The following is a 14,182-nucleotide window of genomic DNA, read 5'->3' as shown; positions in this document are numbered from 1 at the left end:
TCTCTGTCTCCCCCCCAGCCCCTCGGCCCAGGTCGTTTTATTCACAAAAGAACTTTTTACAGAGTGTTCATAAGAACCAATCAGATTTCTTCTGAGCATTTAAACAAACCCCACGTGGGAACAAAGTTAAACTACAAACTAATTAAGCATGGGGTAAGCAAAGAACAGAACTACAAAGGAGAGCATTTGGCAACCCCTGAGATTATAAACAAGCAATATACATGATAATGATGGCCAGGGGGACAGCAGTGTTTTATCACCTTCATGTGAGATCTGTTTCCTGGCCCTAAGATTAACATCCTGGGATTAACATATCAGAAAGGCTACTTCAAAGAAGCTGCCCACTGTCTTTGATGACCCAGGATGCCTGCCTGGCGAAGCAACTGGCAGTGTACGGGACTGGTCAAGAATGAGAAATGGAACAGGGATGCAGAGGTGTGGATTGATCAAGATTCATATCAAAATAGTTTAAACCCAGTCAACGTAATGCTTTCATTGCTGACACAGATGGCTTACTCTATATTTGTTATAATTCCTCATAGCAATCCCACCTGATCACTACAGTCTAGCACATTCTACAATTTTCGGATATCAGTTTTGTTTGCAAAGGGCCCCGCTGTTTTCCGGCTTTACACTGGAAACTGTACTGCAAGTTCAGAGAAAAGGTGAGTGGAGGGGTGGCATGATTAAAATTTTGTATGGCATGGAGGAAGGGGTTAGAGTGAAGTTTTTTTCTCCCCCTCTCATAACACTCCTGGACATCTAATGAAGATTGGAAGATTGAGGACAGAATAAAAACAAGAACAGCTTCACGCAGCGCATGGTACCCACTTGCATAAGGAGGTCAGTGATGGCCATCAACTTGGAGGGCTCTGAGAGAGGATGAGGCAAATTCAGGGAGGGCAAGGCTGCAAATGACTACATACTTGTCATGCAAAGCCGGAGGCAGTAGGAGGGGAGAATGTGCTCCTCCTCAGGTCCCGCTCATGGGTTTCCCAGAAGCAATTGGGTGGCCACTGCCAGACCAAGACGCTGGACATAGGAGCAGTGGCGTAGCGTGGGGGGTGCAGGGGGGGCCGGCTGCACCGGGCGCAACATCTGGGGGTTAGGGAAATCCACGGGTTAGGGGGCGCAAATCCACGGGTTAGGGGGCGCAAATCCACGGGTTAGGGGGCGCAAATTACTTGCCTTGCCCCGGGTGCTGATAACCCACGCTACGCCACTGCATAGGAGCCAACTCCTAGGGGAGCCCCCCTCCAAAGTTGTTAGGCATTGCCCTTCATATAGTGTGCCACATTTTGTGATTATGTGGGGTGGGGCTTCCCTGTTCAGGGAAGTTTTTAATGTGTGACATTTTAATGTATTCTTAATCTTTGCTGGAAGTGTGGCTGGGAAAACCCAGCCAGATGAGCAGGGTACAAATAATAAATTATTATTATTATTATACCTGCCCCCCAATATCTTATCCAAGTTGGCACCTGACCCTCTGTGATTTAACTGCTTGCCCTGGAAACCATGAAAAAGTGGGGGGAAAACTGCAACCCTTGGCTCTTCAACCCCTTGGTGTATGGGGGCCTGGCGTTTCAAAACAGGCCGGGCCTCCTCTGCAAAGGCGCCTTCGCGCCCTCCGCCGCACCAGAAGGCGGCGCTCCGCTTCGCTTTCGCCACGCCGCCTCCTCCTACACCTACCCGCCTTCCTCTCCTTCGCAATCACTGCTGGCATTCAAAGCCGGCCGCCGCTGCCGCCTCCACCTTGGCCGCTTTCTCCTCCCGGAGTCCCGCCCTGCATGGAGAGGCGTTGCTCTCTCGCCCGCCGTCGGCGCGGCGGCTGCGTCCCTCTCCTTCCTCCTCCCGGGGAGCTTTTAAAAGCGCCTGGGTGCCCTTTGCGGAGCTCGGGCGCCCGGTTCTTGAGGGGCGACGGCAGCGAGACTCGGAAGAGCAGGACGCCGCCGCCGCCGCCGCCATGGCCTCGCCTGCAACCGCGGAGAAGTATATCTTGGGTGTGGACGTGGGCAGCACGGTGATACGGTGCCATGTTTACGACAAGGCAGCGGTGCTCAAGGGAGCCAAAGCTATGCAGGTGGGAGCTGTGGTGGGGAGGAAGGGCGGGAGGGGGGATACAAGCCGCGTCAGAAGGTATAGCTCGATTTTAACGCGTGTCTACCTAGAAATAAGCCCTACTTTGCTCCTGTGGACAAACACAGACGTAAGAGTGCAGCCTCTTTAACCACTTACCTGGGAGTAAGATGCCTAGGATTGTACCCAGGGTCACAGAATCCTAGAGCTGGAAGGGACCACTGGGGGCCATCTGGTCTAGCCCCCCCGCAATGCAGGAATCCTTTTGCATGAAGGATGAGTCTCCTGCTCTATCAGCTGAGCTATCCTTTGTGTGTTTCTCCTTCCTGTTCCTTTCTTTTCTCTCTTCTCCCCTCCATCTCAAAGACAAAACAAAGCTTGGCTCCTGTTCTGTTAGTTCCCTGATGCTTCCACCAGTCACTCATTAGTCAAACTGGCTCATGTACCACAACATTTTGTTGCAGGCTCTGATGGCTGTGTAGTATGAATGCGCCAGCCTTCCACTGCGCATAGGCACATGAGAGCATCATGTACAGAGATGTTAAATGCTGGTAACATAGCAACCTTCTTGATTCCTAGATCAACGGGAAGGGAAGAATGGGGGAGACCCTGTGGGTATTGGAGCTTACTGTAGGACTTGCGCAAAAAAAAAATAATTGTTTACTACAAAGAACCTAATGAAGCGTAGCACTGTGTTGCTGAGCCAATGTGTTGAAGAGCAGGAAGCTCTTCCTTGGAAAAAAACATTTGTTAGTGTGTTTTAATGAACTGGTTTGCGCAATCCGCAGTATAAGGATTATTGTTCTTTGCTGTTAGTTCACGCCCCCCCTCCCCCCATGTCTGTAAAATAAATCACACAAGCTGAATTTGAAAGGCAGAAGCAGACTTGGGTTTGGAAAGTTTGGGATGTTTCAGAGGACTAAGCGACAAAGCTCAGAGATTCCTATTGCAGATTAATTGGTTATAGAACAGGCTGTGCACATTTTGTCTGTACATGCACCTTGGTGCTTGATGATGCAACTGTTTCCAAGTACCAGTAAGCTGACATGTTGCAATGCATGTTTACCTTCTGTCAGCATGGTCCTAGTTTATATTTATCAGTTCAAGGAACTATAGCATAGTGCTAGGATAATAACACTTTGAGTGATCTGATTGGGTCAAACTGCATGTTGCATTAAATGTGTGCTTTCAGTTACCCCTTCTCTTTTAGCAAAAGCAGCTGTGGGTAGTCAAGCTGGGTTAATGGGGAGAGGGTTTCCCTGCTGAAATTTATCACTTGATGCTGATATTTAAGGGCAAACATCAATTGTGGGAGGGGACTTTTGATAGGAAAGTGGCACAAGGAAGAAAGTTTCTCTGCAGCGTGACCCAACTCAGATACAACTTTCTCCGAGCTGCTTTTTATTAAATAGAGACAATTGTTAGCATGCCCTTTAAACTATATACTTCACATAACTTGTGGTGTAGTTTGGGCTTCAGCCTTGTATTATTCGCAAACTAGTTTAATTGCAACACATGTTATCATGATTAAACTTCAGTGCTTAATGACAGAAGGAAGAAACTGCGGTAATTAACTGAGTGCATTTGTTTACCTCTATGAAGGACTGGGACGCGGGTGGCGCTGTGGGTAAAACCTCAGTGCCTAGGACTTGCTGATCGTAAGGTCGGCGGTTCGAATCCCTGCGGCAGGGTGAGCTCCCATCGTTCGGTCCCAGCTCCTGCCCACCTAGCAGTTCGAAAGCACCCCTAAGTGCAAGTAGATAAATAGGTACTGCTTTATAGCGGGAAGGTAAACGGCGTTTCCGTGTGGGGCACTGGTGCTGGCTCGCCAGTGCAGCTTCGTCACACTGGCCACGTGACCTGGAAGTGTCTTTGGGTGGTGCCGGCTCCTGGCCTATAGAGTGAGATGAGCGCGCAACCCTAGAGTCGGTCACGACTGGCCCATACGGGAAGGGGTACCTTTACCTTTACTTTTACCTATGAAGGATTACCTATGTCTCCGTTTATTCAAAATACCTTTAAATAGTGTTGTCCTGTTCATGTTTACTCAGAAATACAGTAATTATTGCTGAATTCATTGTTGCTTAGGATTGCAGCCATGTGTGTCTATGACAAGAAGACAAAGTGCTGTGCTAGAAAATTAGGTAGCAATTCTATACATGCCTGCAACAACACACTTGAAGGAGTTTGGCTTAACACAGGTGCCCTCAACTGGAGGCTATCTGGGTGGGTCCAGGGGGTTAATGGTTCTTTGTGGGATGGTGTGGTGCCACCTGCATGAAGAAAGCAATTATGGTAAGACCCTTCTCAAGAAGCCCCACTTGGGCCCAGAGTTTTGTGATAACTACTGTCCAGTTGCAAATATCTTCTTAGTAAACTTCTCAAGCAGGTGTGCTTAAAAGAAGCAGGCTGTCCAGCTACATTTTAGTTCAGCTTAAGAAGCAGTTATGGCACCCCTTACCTGTTCTTTTAATGGGGGAGGGACAAGGGGAATGTGACTCTGTTGATTCTTTTTCTTTTCAAAATATATGCTATTTATTGTTTTTTTGAAAGGAATATGAGAACATAACACCACCACCCCTTCACACATTTCTCCTACTCACCCCAGAACACAGATTCCTATGGGAAAACGTAATTCCAAAGTCCTAATCTTTTGTTTCCATTGTGACATTTGTGAATGTTCCAAAGATTCCCAATTTTGGACAAGAAGTTGTCAAGCTGCTGCTAAAAGAAAAGTAACTAATTCTTTGGTTGTCATTTTCACTTTTAGAGCTGGTTAACAGTACTAATTTTATTTGTAATCAGAATGTTAATCAACAACATTCTTCCAAAATGGCTGTAATTAGTCACTTGCCTGCTACATATGTATAGTGGTTATAACCTCTTCACACCCTCTCCAGCAAAGAAGAGAAATAGCTTTGTTAAGGTGACTATACCTCAAAGGTGATAATGCAGAGACATCACCTTGCGACAAAGGTCCGTATAGTTAAAGCTATGGTTTTCCTAGTAGTGATGTATGGAAGTGAGAGCTGGACCAGAAAGAAGGCTGATCGCTGAAGAATTGATGCTTTTGAATTATGCAGCTGGAGGAGACCCTTGAGAGTCCCATGGACTGCAAGAAGATCAAACCTATCCATTCTGAAGGAAATCAGCCCTGAGCACTCACTGGAAGTGCCTGGCGTGCTCTCGTCCATGGGGTCACGAAGAGTCGGACACGACTAAACAACAACAACAACTTAGTCATGTTCATTCATTTCAAAGGGTATACTCTGAGTAAATACCACACTATGTCTTTAGGACAGCTGGCCCACAGAGACAATACAGCGCAAGTAAAACTGCTCTCTGTATCAACCTGAACAGGTTAGTTTAGTTGGGTTTGTAAGCAAACCGGCCTCAATAATAATGTATGGAAACAGGTTTCTAGTCAGAAAGCTGTAGCTCAAATTAAGTTTGGTCACAAGTGAGATTAAGGTGTCATACACCACTGCCAAGTACAAAGTTAGGGAGTTCTGCTTTTGATTGCATCTGGGGGAAATGTTTCTGACCTATATAGAAGTAAGGAATGTACAGAGCAAACAAGAAATTCAACTGGTACACAATGGCTGGTTATGACACTAATCCACACAGTTCTGCTGGTGTCTTGCCCCACAGACCGGCTGAGAACAGCTAATAATATCAGGTAGAATGTTGAAAGCCAAATGCAACCAACTTGTACTGGACCAGAGCACACCAGGCACTCCTGTCTTCCACTGCCTCCCGCAGTTTGGTCAAACTCATGCTGGTAGCTTCGAGAACACTGTCCAACCATCTCGTCTTCTGTTGTCCCCTTCTCCTTGTGCCCTCCATCTTTTCCAACATCAGGGTCTTTTCCAGGGAGTCTTCTCTTCTCATGAGATGGCCAAAGTATTGGAGCCTCAGCTTCACGATCTGCCCTTCCAGTGAGCACTCAGGGCTGATTTCCTTAAGAATGGATAGGTTTGATCTTCTTGCAGTCCATGGGACTCTCAAGAGTTTCCTCCAGCACCATAATTCAAAAGCATCAATTCTTCGGCGATCAGCCTTCTTTATGGTCCAGCTCTCACTTCCATACATCACTACTGGGAAAACCATGGCTTTAACTATACGGACCTTTGTTGGCAAGGTGATGTCTCTGCTTTTTAAGATGCTGCCTAGGTTTGCCATCGCCTTTCTCCCAAGGAGCAGGAGTCTTTTAATTTCGTGACTGCTGTCACCATCTGCAGTGATCATGGAGCCCAAGAAAGTAAAATCTCTCACTGCCTCCATTTCTTCCCCTTCTATTTGCCAGGAGGTGATGGGCCCAGTGGCCATGATCGTCATGTTGAGCTTCAGACCATATTTTGCGCTCTCTTCTTTCACCCTCATTAAAAGGTTCTTTAATTCCTAAGTTAGGCCCATTAATTTCAGTGGATCTACTCTAAGCAAAACTTAGTCAAACATGACTATTGCTTGCCAGAATTTAATTCTCGAAACAAGGGAATTCAGACTTTTAAAGGTAAAACCTTAGTATATACAATTTTTTTTTAAAAAAAATCTATATTGGTCTTTAAGGGTTTGCCATTGAGTGGCTTCACGTGGGCTCACTTTCTTAACTCCTGGGATTGTGTGGAAATGCCAATAATAATAATAATAATAATAATAATAATAATAATTTATTTATACCCCGCCCATCTGGCTGAGTTTCCCCAGCCACTCTGGGCGGCTCCCAATCAAGTATTAAAAACAATACAGCGTTAAATGTTAAAAACTTCCCTGAACAGGGCTGCCTAGTGTATGAATAATCAAGCTGGCACAGTTGTATAGCTTTCAACAGCTGGATATCAACATCTCCTAGATGGAAGTGTTAGTTCACATTGTTATAAGTTGGTGGTGCAAGACTCCCTAAATTCCAGATCAAGCTATAGTTAGAATTTAATTAATGCTTCGGGGAAAGGTGGGGGAGAATTTAATTATGGCTTAGAGTGCTAGAGTTGTGCTACTCCCATGTGTGTATTGGAGCTGTGTACTAGAGCTGTGCTCTAACCCTCTGGAATTAACATATGTGAAGAGCTAATTAAGCCACTGGATGTGTCCACAGCTACTTAAGTCAGCACTAGCCTCCTGCATGAGCTGATAGCCCGGGCGGGGGGTAAGGATTGATTAGGACACTGAAAAATCCAGGGCAAATCTTATTTGCAAATGAGTGGGCTCCTTACTTCAACTGAGAGTTAGTTTGAAAGACAATGCCAGTGTTTATATCAGAGTTTAATTAGGTTAAAGTTTAATTGCAGAAGAGTTTAATTGCAGAGTTGCAATTAGGAGTTATGCAACAGATATCGTAAGCAGCAGGCTGGAGAGAGTCAGAGATCAGTGGTTGAGAGCAGTGGTTGTGGTCTGCTTAAGTTCAAGGCTTCTGTGACTATGGGAGAAGCCTCCTGCGGTGTTAATGCTGTGAACGCCTTTGTTGTAGGCTCAGGTTGTAGATATGTGTAAATAAATATCATAGAGACACTACAGTCTCCGCTGTGCCTCATTTCCCAAAAGGAAATGCCTGGATAAAGATGCCTGGAACCCCTGAAATCTCACACAGCTCCGAGATTGGAATGGCATGTAACAAGATAGTTTGCATCTCCATGCCATTTGTTTTTTTAAAAAAATATATTTATTTATTTTTACAGAAAAACAGAAGAAATTCAAAACAACAAAACCAATCACAAACATACATCAAAATACAAAAAACAAATTAAAAGTAAAAACTCCAATTTTTAAATTCGTGTTTACAAAACTTTCTTTCTTGACTTCCTCACGCCTCCCTTTTTTGTGTTCCTCTTTGACCAATCAGATACAGCAAATCCTTACCCTCTTTCGAAACTCATTTCTAATTATTAAAATCCCTTCTATTATGTCTCCGATCTTTCCTCCTTATGTTTAAACACCTTTAACATATTGTTTACTTTTGACATAATATAACTTTAATCTTTCACCCTTTTTCTATTACGTTTTTGCATACTTTTTAACACTGTATCACTAATGCCATATTATTTTTATATCCAACATCATTTTAGCATTCATAAACCTTGCAGTATTTCTGCAGATAAGTCTTAAACTTCTTCCAGTCCTCTTCCACTGCTTCTTCTCCCAGGTCTCGGATTCTGCCAGTCATTTCTGCCAATTCCATATAGTCTATTACTTGCATCTGCCATTCTTCCAAGGTGGGCAAATCTTGTGTCTTCCAGTACTTTGCGATGAGTATTCTTGCTGCTGTTGTCGCATACATAAAAAACGTTCTATCTTTCTTTAACAGCATCTCCATGCCATTTGGATTAGGTTACCTATCCACTGGCGGACCCAGATGCTCCTGGAGGGCAATTGCAGATTTGTGGATTGAATTATGTCTATTAATGATGGGACAAATGGACTGAGTTCATTCGTTATCTCATTCATCCTTACAATAATTGTATGAAACAAGTCCTTTTTATTCCTATAGCCAAGAGCACTGGGAAATCCGTAAATTTTCTATTTCTGATCCTTAGTTTTTTCACCAACTAGACAATGACTGCTCAGCTGGAATACTAACAGTTGTCACATTATTGAATTCAGTAAGGGAAGCTACAGTAGGGCAAAGCTATATCTTTAAAATGCTTTGTGTGCAAGAGGTTCAGGTTCAGTCTCCAGGCAGGACTGGAAAAGCCCTTTGTCTACAACCCTGGAGACTGTTTTGCTGACAATACTGACCAATGTTCTGACTCTGTATAAGGCAGCTTCTTATGTAGCAAGAAGTGAGCATAATCTTGCATTGCTTATTGAGTTTGGCCATTGTTGACCCTCTGGCAGTGTAACCACCATTGTACAAGTTGCATCCTCCTGTCACCACCCTTCACCTCCCAGGCAATTCCAAAGGTTCCCCCAACACTCTGGAGCAGATTTGGGGCAGGGGCATAAGGACCTACAGCGCAGAGGGGGAACTGGCAAAAATTGCCTCTCTCCCTGTCCTATTGACAGAAAACTCCACAGGATTCAAGAGCCCTCTGTCAGCACAAAGGATGCCATTAGATACACTACCATTAGATACACTACTGTAACTTTAATCTTTTCTGGAATTTTTCAAGGCTTTAGCAAAAGCTGGATCTCATAAACTGTTACAGCAGATAAAGCTACACTGGAACTAATTTAATATATAGCAGTGGTCTAATATGGTATAAAAGTTTTCATAATAATTAATAGGACAGTCTGACTTTTTGTTGTTTGTAATGATTGTCAATTTGCTGGCACTTTCATATATTCTTTGTATTTAATTTGATATGAAGTTATGGAATTCAGATAGAGAAAATGCCTGTAGATTTAACAGGAGTTTTTATGCTGTATTTTTATGTTGTGAACTGCCCTTCATCTATGGGCAGTTCATCAATGTTCATCAACATTTCCTTGACATTGCTGCAATTATGACTTGATTCTCTCCTGCCTAGTCAAAAGCTTATCCAAACATCTTATCTTGGTATCTGAAGAAGTGTGCATGCACACGAAAGCTCATACCAAGAACTGACTTAGTTGGTCTTTAAGGTGCTACTGGAAGGAATTTGTTTTGTCCAAACATCTTAATAAAGCTTTCTAACACTTTGGTGCTTTATACTCTGTTCTGAGCCAAGATAATGAAGCATTGTAAATTTGAGGGAATTGAGCCTGATCCAGATTTCTTTGCATCACCCATTGATATGCAAAAAGGATGTACGTTGGATCTTCATTCCCTACAGAAATAATAATAATAATAATAATAATAATAATAATAATAATAATTTTTATTTATACCCCGCCCTCCCCAGCCAAGGCCGGGCTCAGAGCGGCTTACAAGCAATAATAAAAACAAGTTAAATGATTACAACTTTAAAACAAATACAATTTAAATACAACGCTAAAATACAGTCATTTGTATTTTACTGACATATACCGTATTTTTCGCTCTATAAGACACACTTTTCCCCTCCTAAAAAGTAAGGGGAAATGTGTGTGCGTCTTATGGAGCGAATGCAGGCTGAGCAGCTATCCCAGAAGCCAGAACAGCAAGAGAAATTGCTGCATCTATCTTGCTGTTCTGGCTTCTGGGATTCAGAATCCCCCCCCCCCTTGTTTTCCTCCTCCAAAAACTAGGTGCATTTTATGGTCTGGTGCATCTTATAGAGCGAAAAATACGGTAAGTTGCATTGAGGGTAGGAAAGTTGGGGTAAGCATAATTAAAATAATCAAGATTCACTCCATGTAGAAGTTAACCAATAATCTGCATGTATAAGAATTGCATAACTTATTTTTTTCATTGTGGAGTGTGAACATAAAGTTTGTGTGAAAACTGCCCAGTACATGGACTGCAAAACCCCACATCTTATGTATGTACCTATTCCACATTGATTCCCAATCGCTACAATTATCTTCTTGTAACACTGCTTTGAGTAGGTGATTAGCTGTGGGAGGAGCTTATCAGAGCTTGCAGGGCAGCAGCTGAAGAAGGAGCAAAAAGGGTTTTCTCCTGTGTGTGTTTCTTGTGGCTGATTAGCTGCTCTCCCTGTGCAAAGGTCAGAGGGGGCAGGGTTTCTGTTGAGGTAGGTGATTAGCTGTGGAAGGAGCTTATCAGAGCTTGCAGGGCAGCGGTGCGTGCCTACCGGCGCACACAGTTTGATCCATCTTTAGTTTGAGGGGATCTAGTCTCAAACGTTTGTTGGGGGAGACCTAGGGTTTTTTTGGGGGGGGGAGTTATTTGTCCTGTCTGCACGCTTCTTATGATGGAGGACCGCTGTAGCCACCCCCAACGACACGTTCTCAAGATGGAGAGTGAGGGAACAGCTGCAGTCGCCTGCGGTTCCTGCACAATGTTTGCCATCTTGCCAAAGGTTGCAGGCAGCTTTACCTGCAGCAATTGCATGTTGATTGCCCTCTTAAAAGACAAAGTCCAGCAACTGGAGGAACGTGTGGCTACGCTCCAAAGAATTAGAGAGCTGGAGCTCTTCATGGAAGCAACAGAGCACACTGTCTCCACCAAGGAGGAGACAGGGGACTCCCCTGAGAAGGAGGCTAGTTCACCAACACAGGAGCCAGATATATGGAGAAACGTGACTCAAAGAAGTAGGAGGCCCAGGGTTTGCTCTGATTGTTTAGAAATACACAATCGCTTTGAGGTCCTCTCCCCTAGCATGGAAGACGAAGAGCAGACTCCATTTGAGGATCTCTCCCTCGTTACAGTCGATCAGGTATATGAAGACGAGCAGCAAAGTCAGTCCTCAGGGAATGTGCAGGCGACCTTGGAATGGACAGCTCACGGAAGAACCCCGACCAAACCTAAGAGGAAGCGTGTAGTGGTGATAGGGGATGCCCTACTGAGAGGAACAGAAGCAGTGATCTGTGGGCCTGACAAGATGTCTCGGGAAGTGTGCTGTCTCCCCGGGGCTAAGATCCAAGATGTAACTGAACGACTGCAAGGAATCATAAAACCCACTGACAAATACCCCTTCCTCTTGGTTCATGTGGGAACCAATGACACTGCAAGCAATAGCCTCCAGAAGATCAAAAGAGACTATGAGGCTCTGGGCAGGAAATTGAAGCAATTAAATGCACAAATTGTCATCTCATCTGTCCTCCCAGTTGAACGACGTGGCCCAGGGAGAGAGGGAAAAATAGTGGAAGTGAACAGCTGGCTTCGCAAATGGTGTAAACAGGAACGGTTTGGATTCTTAGATCACGGACTGCAGTTTCTTGAAGATGGACTTCTGGCAAGAGATGGGCTGCACCTCATAACGGTTGGGAGGAATGTTTTTGCCAAAAATCTCAGAAACCTCATCAGGAGGGCTTTAAACTGACTAATGTGGGGGAGGAAGACAGTGCTCCTGAAGGTAGGAGTCTATCAATTGATGAAGATGATCATCCAAATGTCATAGACCAAATGGAGCAAACAGCACGCAGACCTAGTGGTGGGAGGAAAAAATCCTTAAATAAGAGACACGGGGGAATGATTAATGGACTTCAATGTCTGTACACTAATGCGCAAAGCATGGGTAATAAACAAGATGAGCTTGAGCTCTTGGTACAGCAAACTAAATATGACATAATAGGCATCACTGAAACCTGGTGGGATAAGTCCCACGACTGGAACGTAATAATGGAGTGTTACAATCTATTTCAGAGAAACAGACCAGACAAGAAAGGAGGAGGAGTGGCGTTATATGTCAGGGATGTGTATGCCTGTGAAGAGATCCAAGATTTAGAACCTCAAAGCCAAAGTGAGAGCATTTGGGTCAAAATTAAGGGAGAGAAGAATAACAGGGACCTCATTGTGGGAGTTTACTATAGATCCCCAAGCCAAACGGAGGACATAGATGATGCCTTCCTGGAACAGATGGCCAAGCATGCAAAAGGAAGGGAGATAGTAGTAATGGGGGACTTCAATTACCCGGATATTTGCTGGATGTCAAACTCAGCCAAGAGCATAAGGTCAAACAGATTCCTCACTGGCCTTGCAGACAACTTCGTTGTCCAGAAAGTGGGAGAAGCAACAAGAGGAACAGCCATTTTAGATCTGGTCCTAACCAATGTTGATGACCTGGTTAGTGGGGTAGAAGTGGAAGGATCATTAGGCGCGAGTGATCATGCTCTTCTGAAGTTTACTATACAGCGGAAAGCAGCAGCCAAGCATACTAGGACTCAATTTCTTGACTTTAAGAAAGCCGACTTCATAAAACTTAGGGAAGTGCTGGGTGAGATCCCATGGACAGTAATATTAAAAGGAAAGGGAGTTCATGATGGCTGGGAGTTTGTTAAGAGGGAGATAGTAAAAGCACAACTTCAGGCAATACCAATGAGACGGAAACATGGAAGGTGCCTAAATAAGCCAGGGTGGCTATCTAAAGAACTTTTAACTGAGTTAAGATTAAAAAAGGATGTGTACAAAAAATGGAAAAGGGGAGAAACCACCAAAGAGGAATTCAAACAAATAGCCAGCACGTGTAGACACAAAGTCAGAAAAGCTAAAGCACAGAATGAACTCAGGCTTGCTAGAGAGGTTAAAAGCAACAAAAAAGGCTTTTATGGGTATGTTCGTAGCAAAAGGAAGAACAAAGAAACAGTGGGGTCACTCAGAGGAGAAGATGGTGAAATGCAAACAGGGGACACAGAAAGGGCTGAACTCCTCAATGCCTTCTTTGCCTCAGTCTTCTCCAATAAAGAAAACAATGCCCGACCTGAAGAATTTGGAGCAAATGATTCAGCAGAGGAAACACGGCCCAGAATAACTAAGGAGATAGTACAAGAATACTTGGCTAGTTTAGATGTATTCAAGTCTCCAGGGCCAGATGAACTGCATCCAAGAGTATTAAAAGAACTGGCAGATGTGATCTCAGAACCACTGGCAGTCATCTTTGAGAATTCCTGGAGAACAGGCGAAGTCCCGGCAGACTGGAGGAGGGCAAATGTTGTCCCTATTTTCAAAAAGGGGAAAAGAGAGGACCCAAATAATTACCGCCCAGTCAGTCTGACATGAATACCAGGGAAGATTCTGGAGCAGATCATTAAGCAAACAGTCTGTGAGCACCTAGAAAGGAATGCTGTGATCACCAATAGTCAGCATGGATTTCTGAAAAATAAGTCATGTCAGACTAACCTGTTCTCGTTTTTTGACAGAATTACAAGCCTGGTAGATGAAGGGAACGCAGTGGATGTAGCCTACCTTGATTTCAGCAAGGCATTTGACAAGGTGCCCCATGATATTCTTGTAAAGAAGCTGGTAAAATGCGGTCTTGACTATGCTACCACTCAATGGATTTGTAACTGGCTGACTGACCGAACCCAAAGGGTGCTCATCAATGGTTCCTCTTCATCCTGGAGAAGAGTGACTAGTGGGGTGCCACAGGGTTCTGTCTTGGGCCCGGTCTTATTCAACATCTTTATCAACGACTTGGATGATGGACTCAAGGGCATCCTGATCAAATTTGCAGATGACACCAAACTGGGAGGGGTGGCTAACACCCCAGAGGACAGGATCACACTTCAAAATGACCTTGACAGATTAGAGAACTGGGCCAAAACAAACAAGATGAATTTTAATAGGGAGAAATGTAAAGTATTGCACTTG

At 44.3% G+C, this 14,182-nt stretch overlaps 1 protein-coding gene across 1 annotated transcript in view; it reads left to right on the top strand.

The window, feature by feature from the left end:
* Positions 1-1,552: 1,552 nt before the first annotated feature.
* GK5 (glycerol kinase 5) overlaps positions 1,553-14,182 on the top strand; it is a 35,351-nt gene continuing 22,721 nt past the window's right edge. The window contains exon 1 of the mRNA XM_081861553.1: positions 1,553-2,080. Within this exon, the coding sequence (XP_081717679.1) occupies positions 1,568-2,080 (513 nt within the window). The 5' untranslated portion in view covers positions 1,553-1,567. The remainder of the gene's footprint in view (positions 2,081-14,182) is intronic.

The sequence above is a fragment of the Podarcis erhardii genome (assembly GCF_964252035.2).
Source record: "Podarcis erhardii genome assembly, chromosome: 5".
NCBI lineage: Eukaryota > Metazoa > Chordata > Lepidosauria > Squamata > Lacertidae > Podarcis > Podarcis erhardii.
This window is presented reverse-complemented; position numbering and strand designations above follow the sequence as displayed.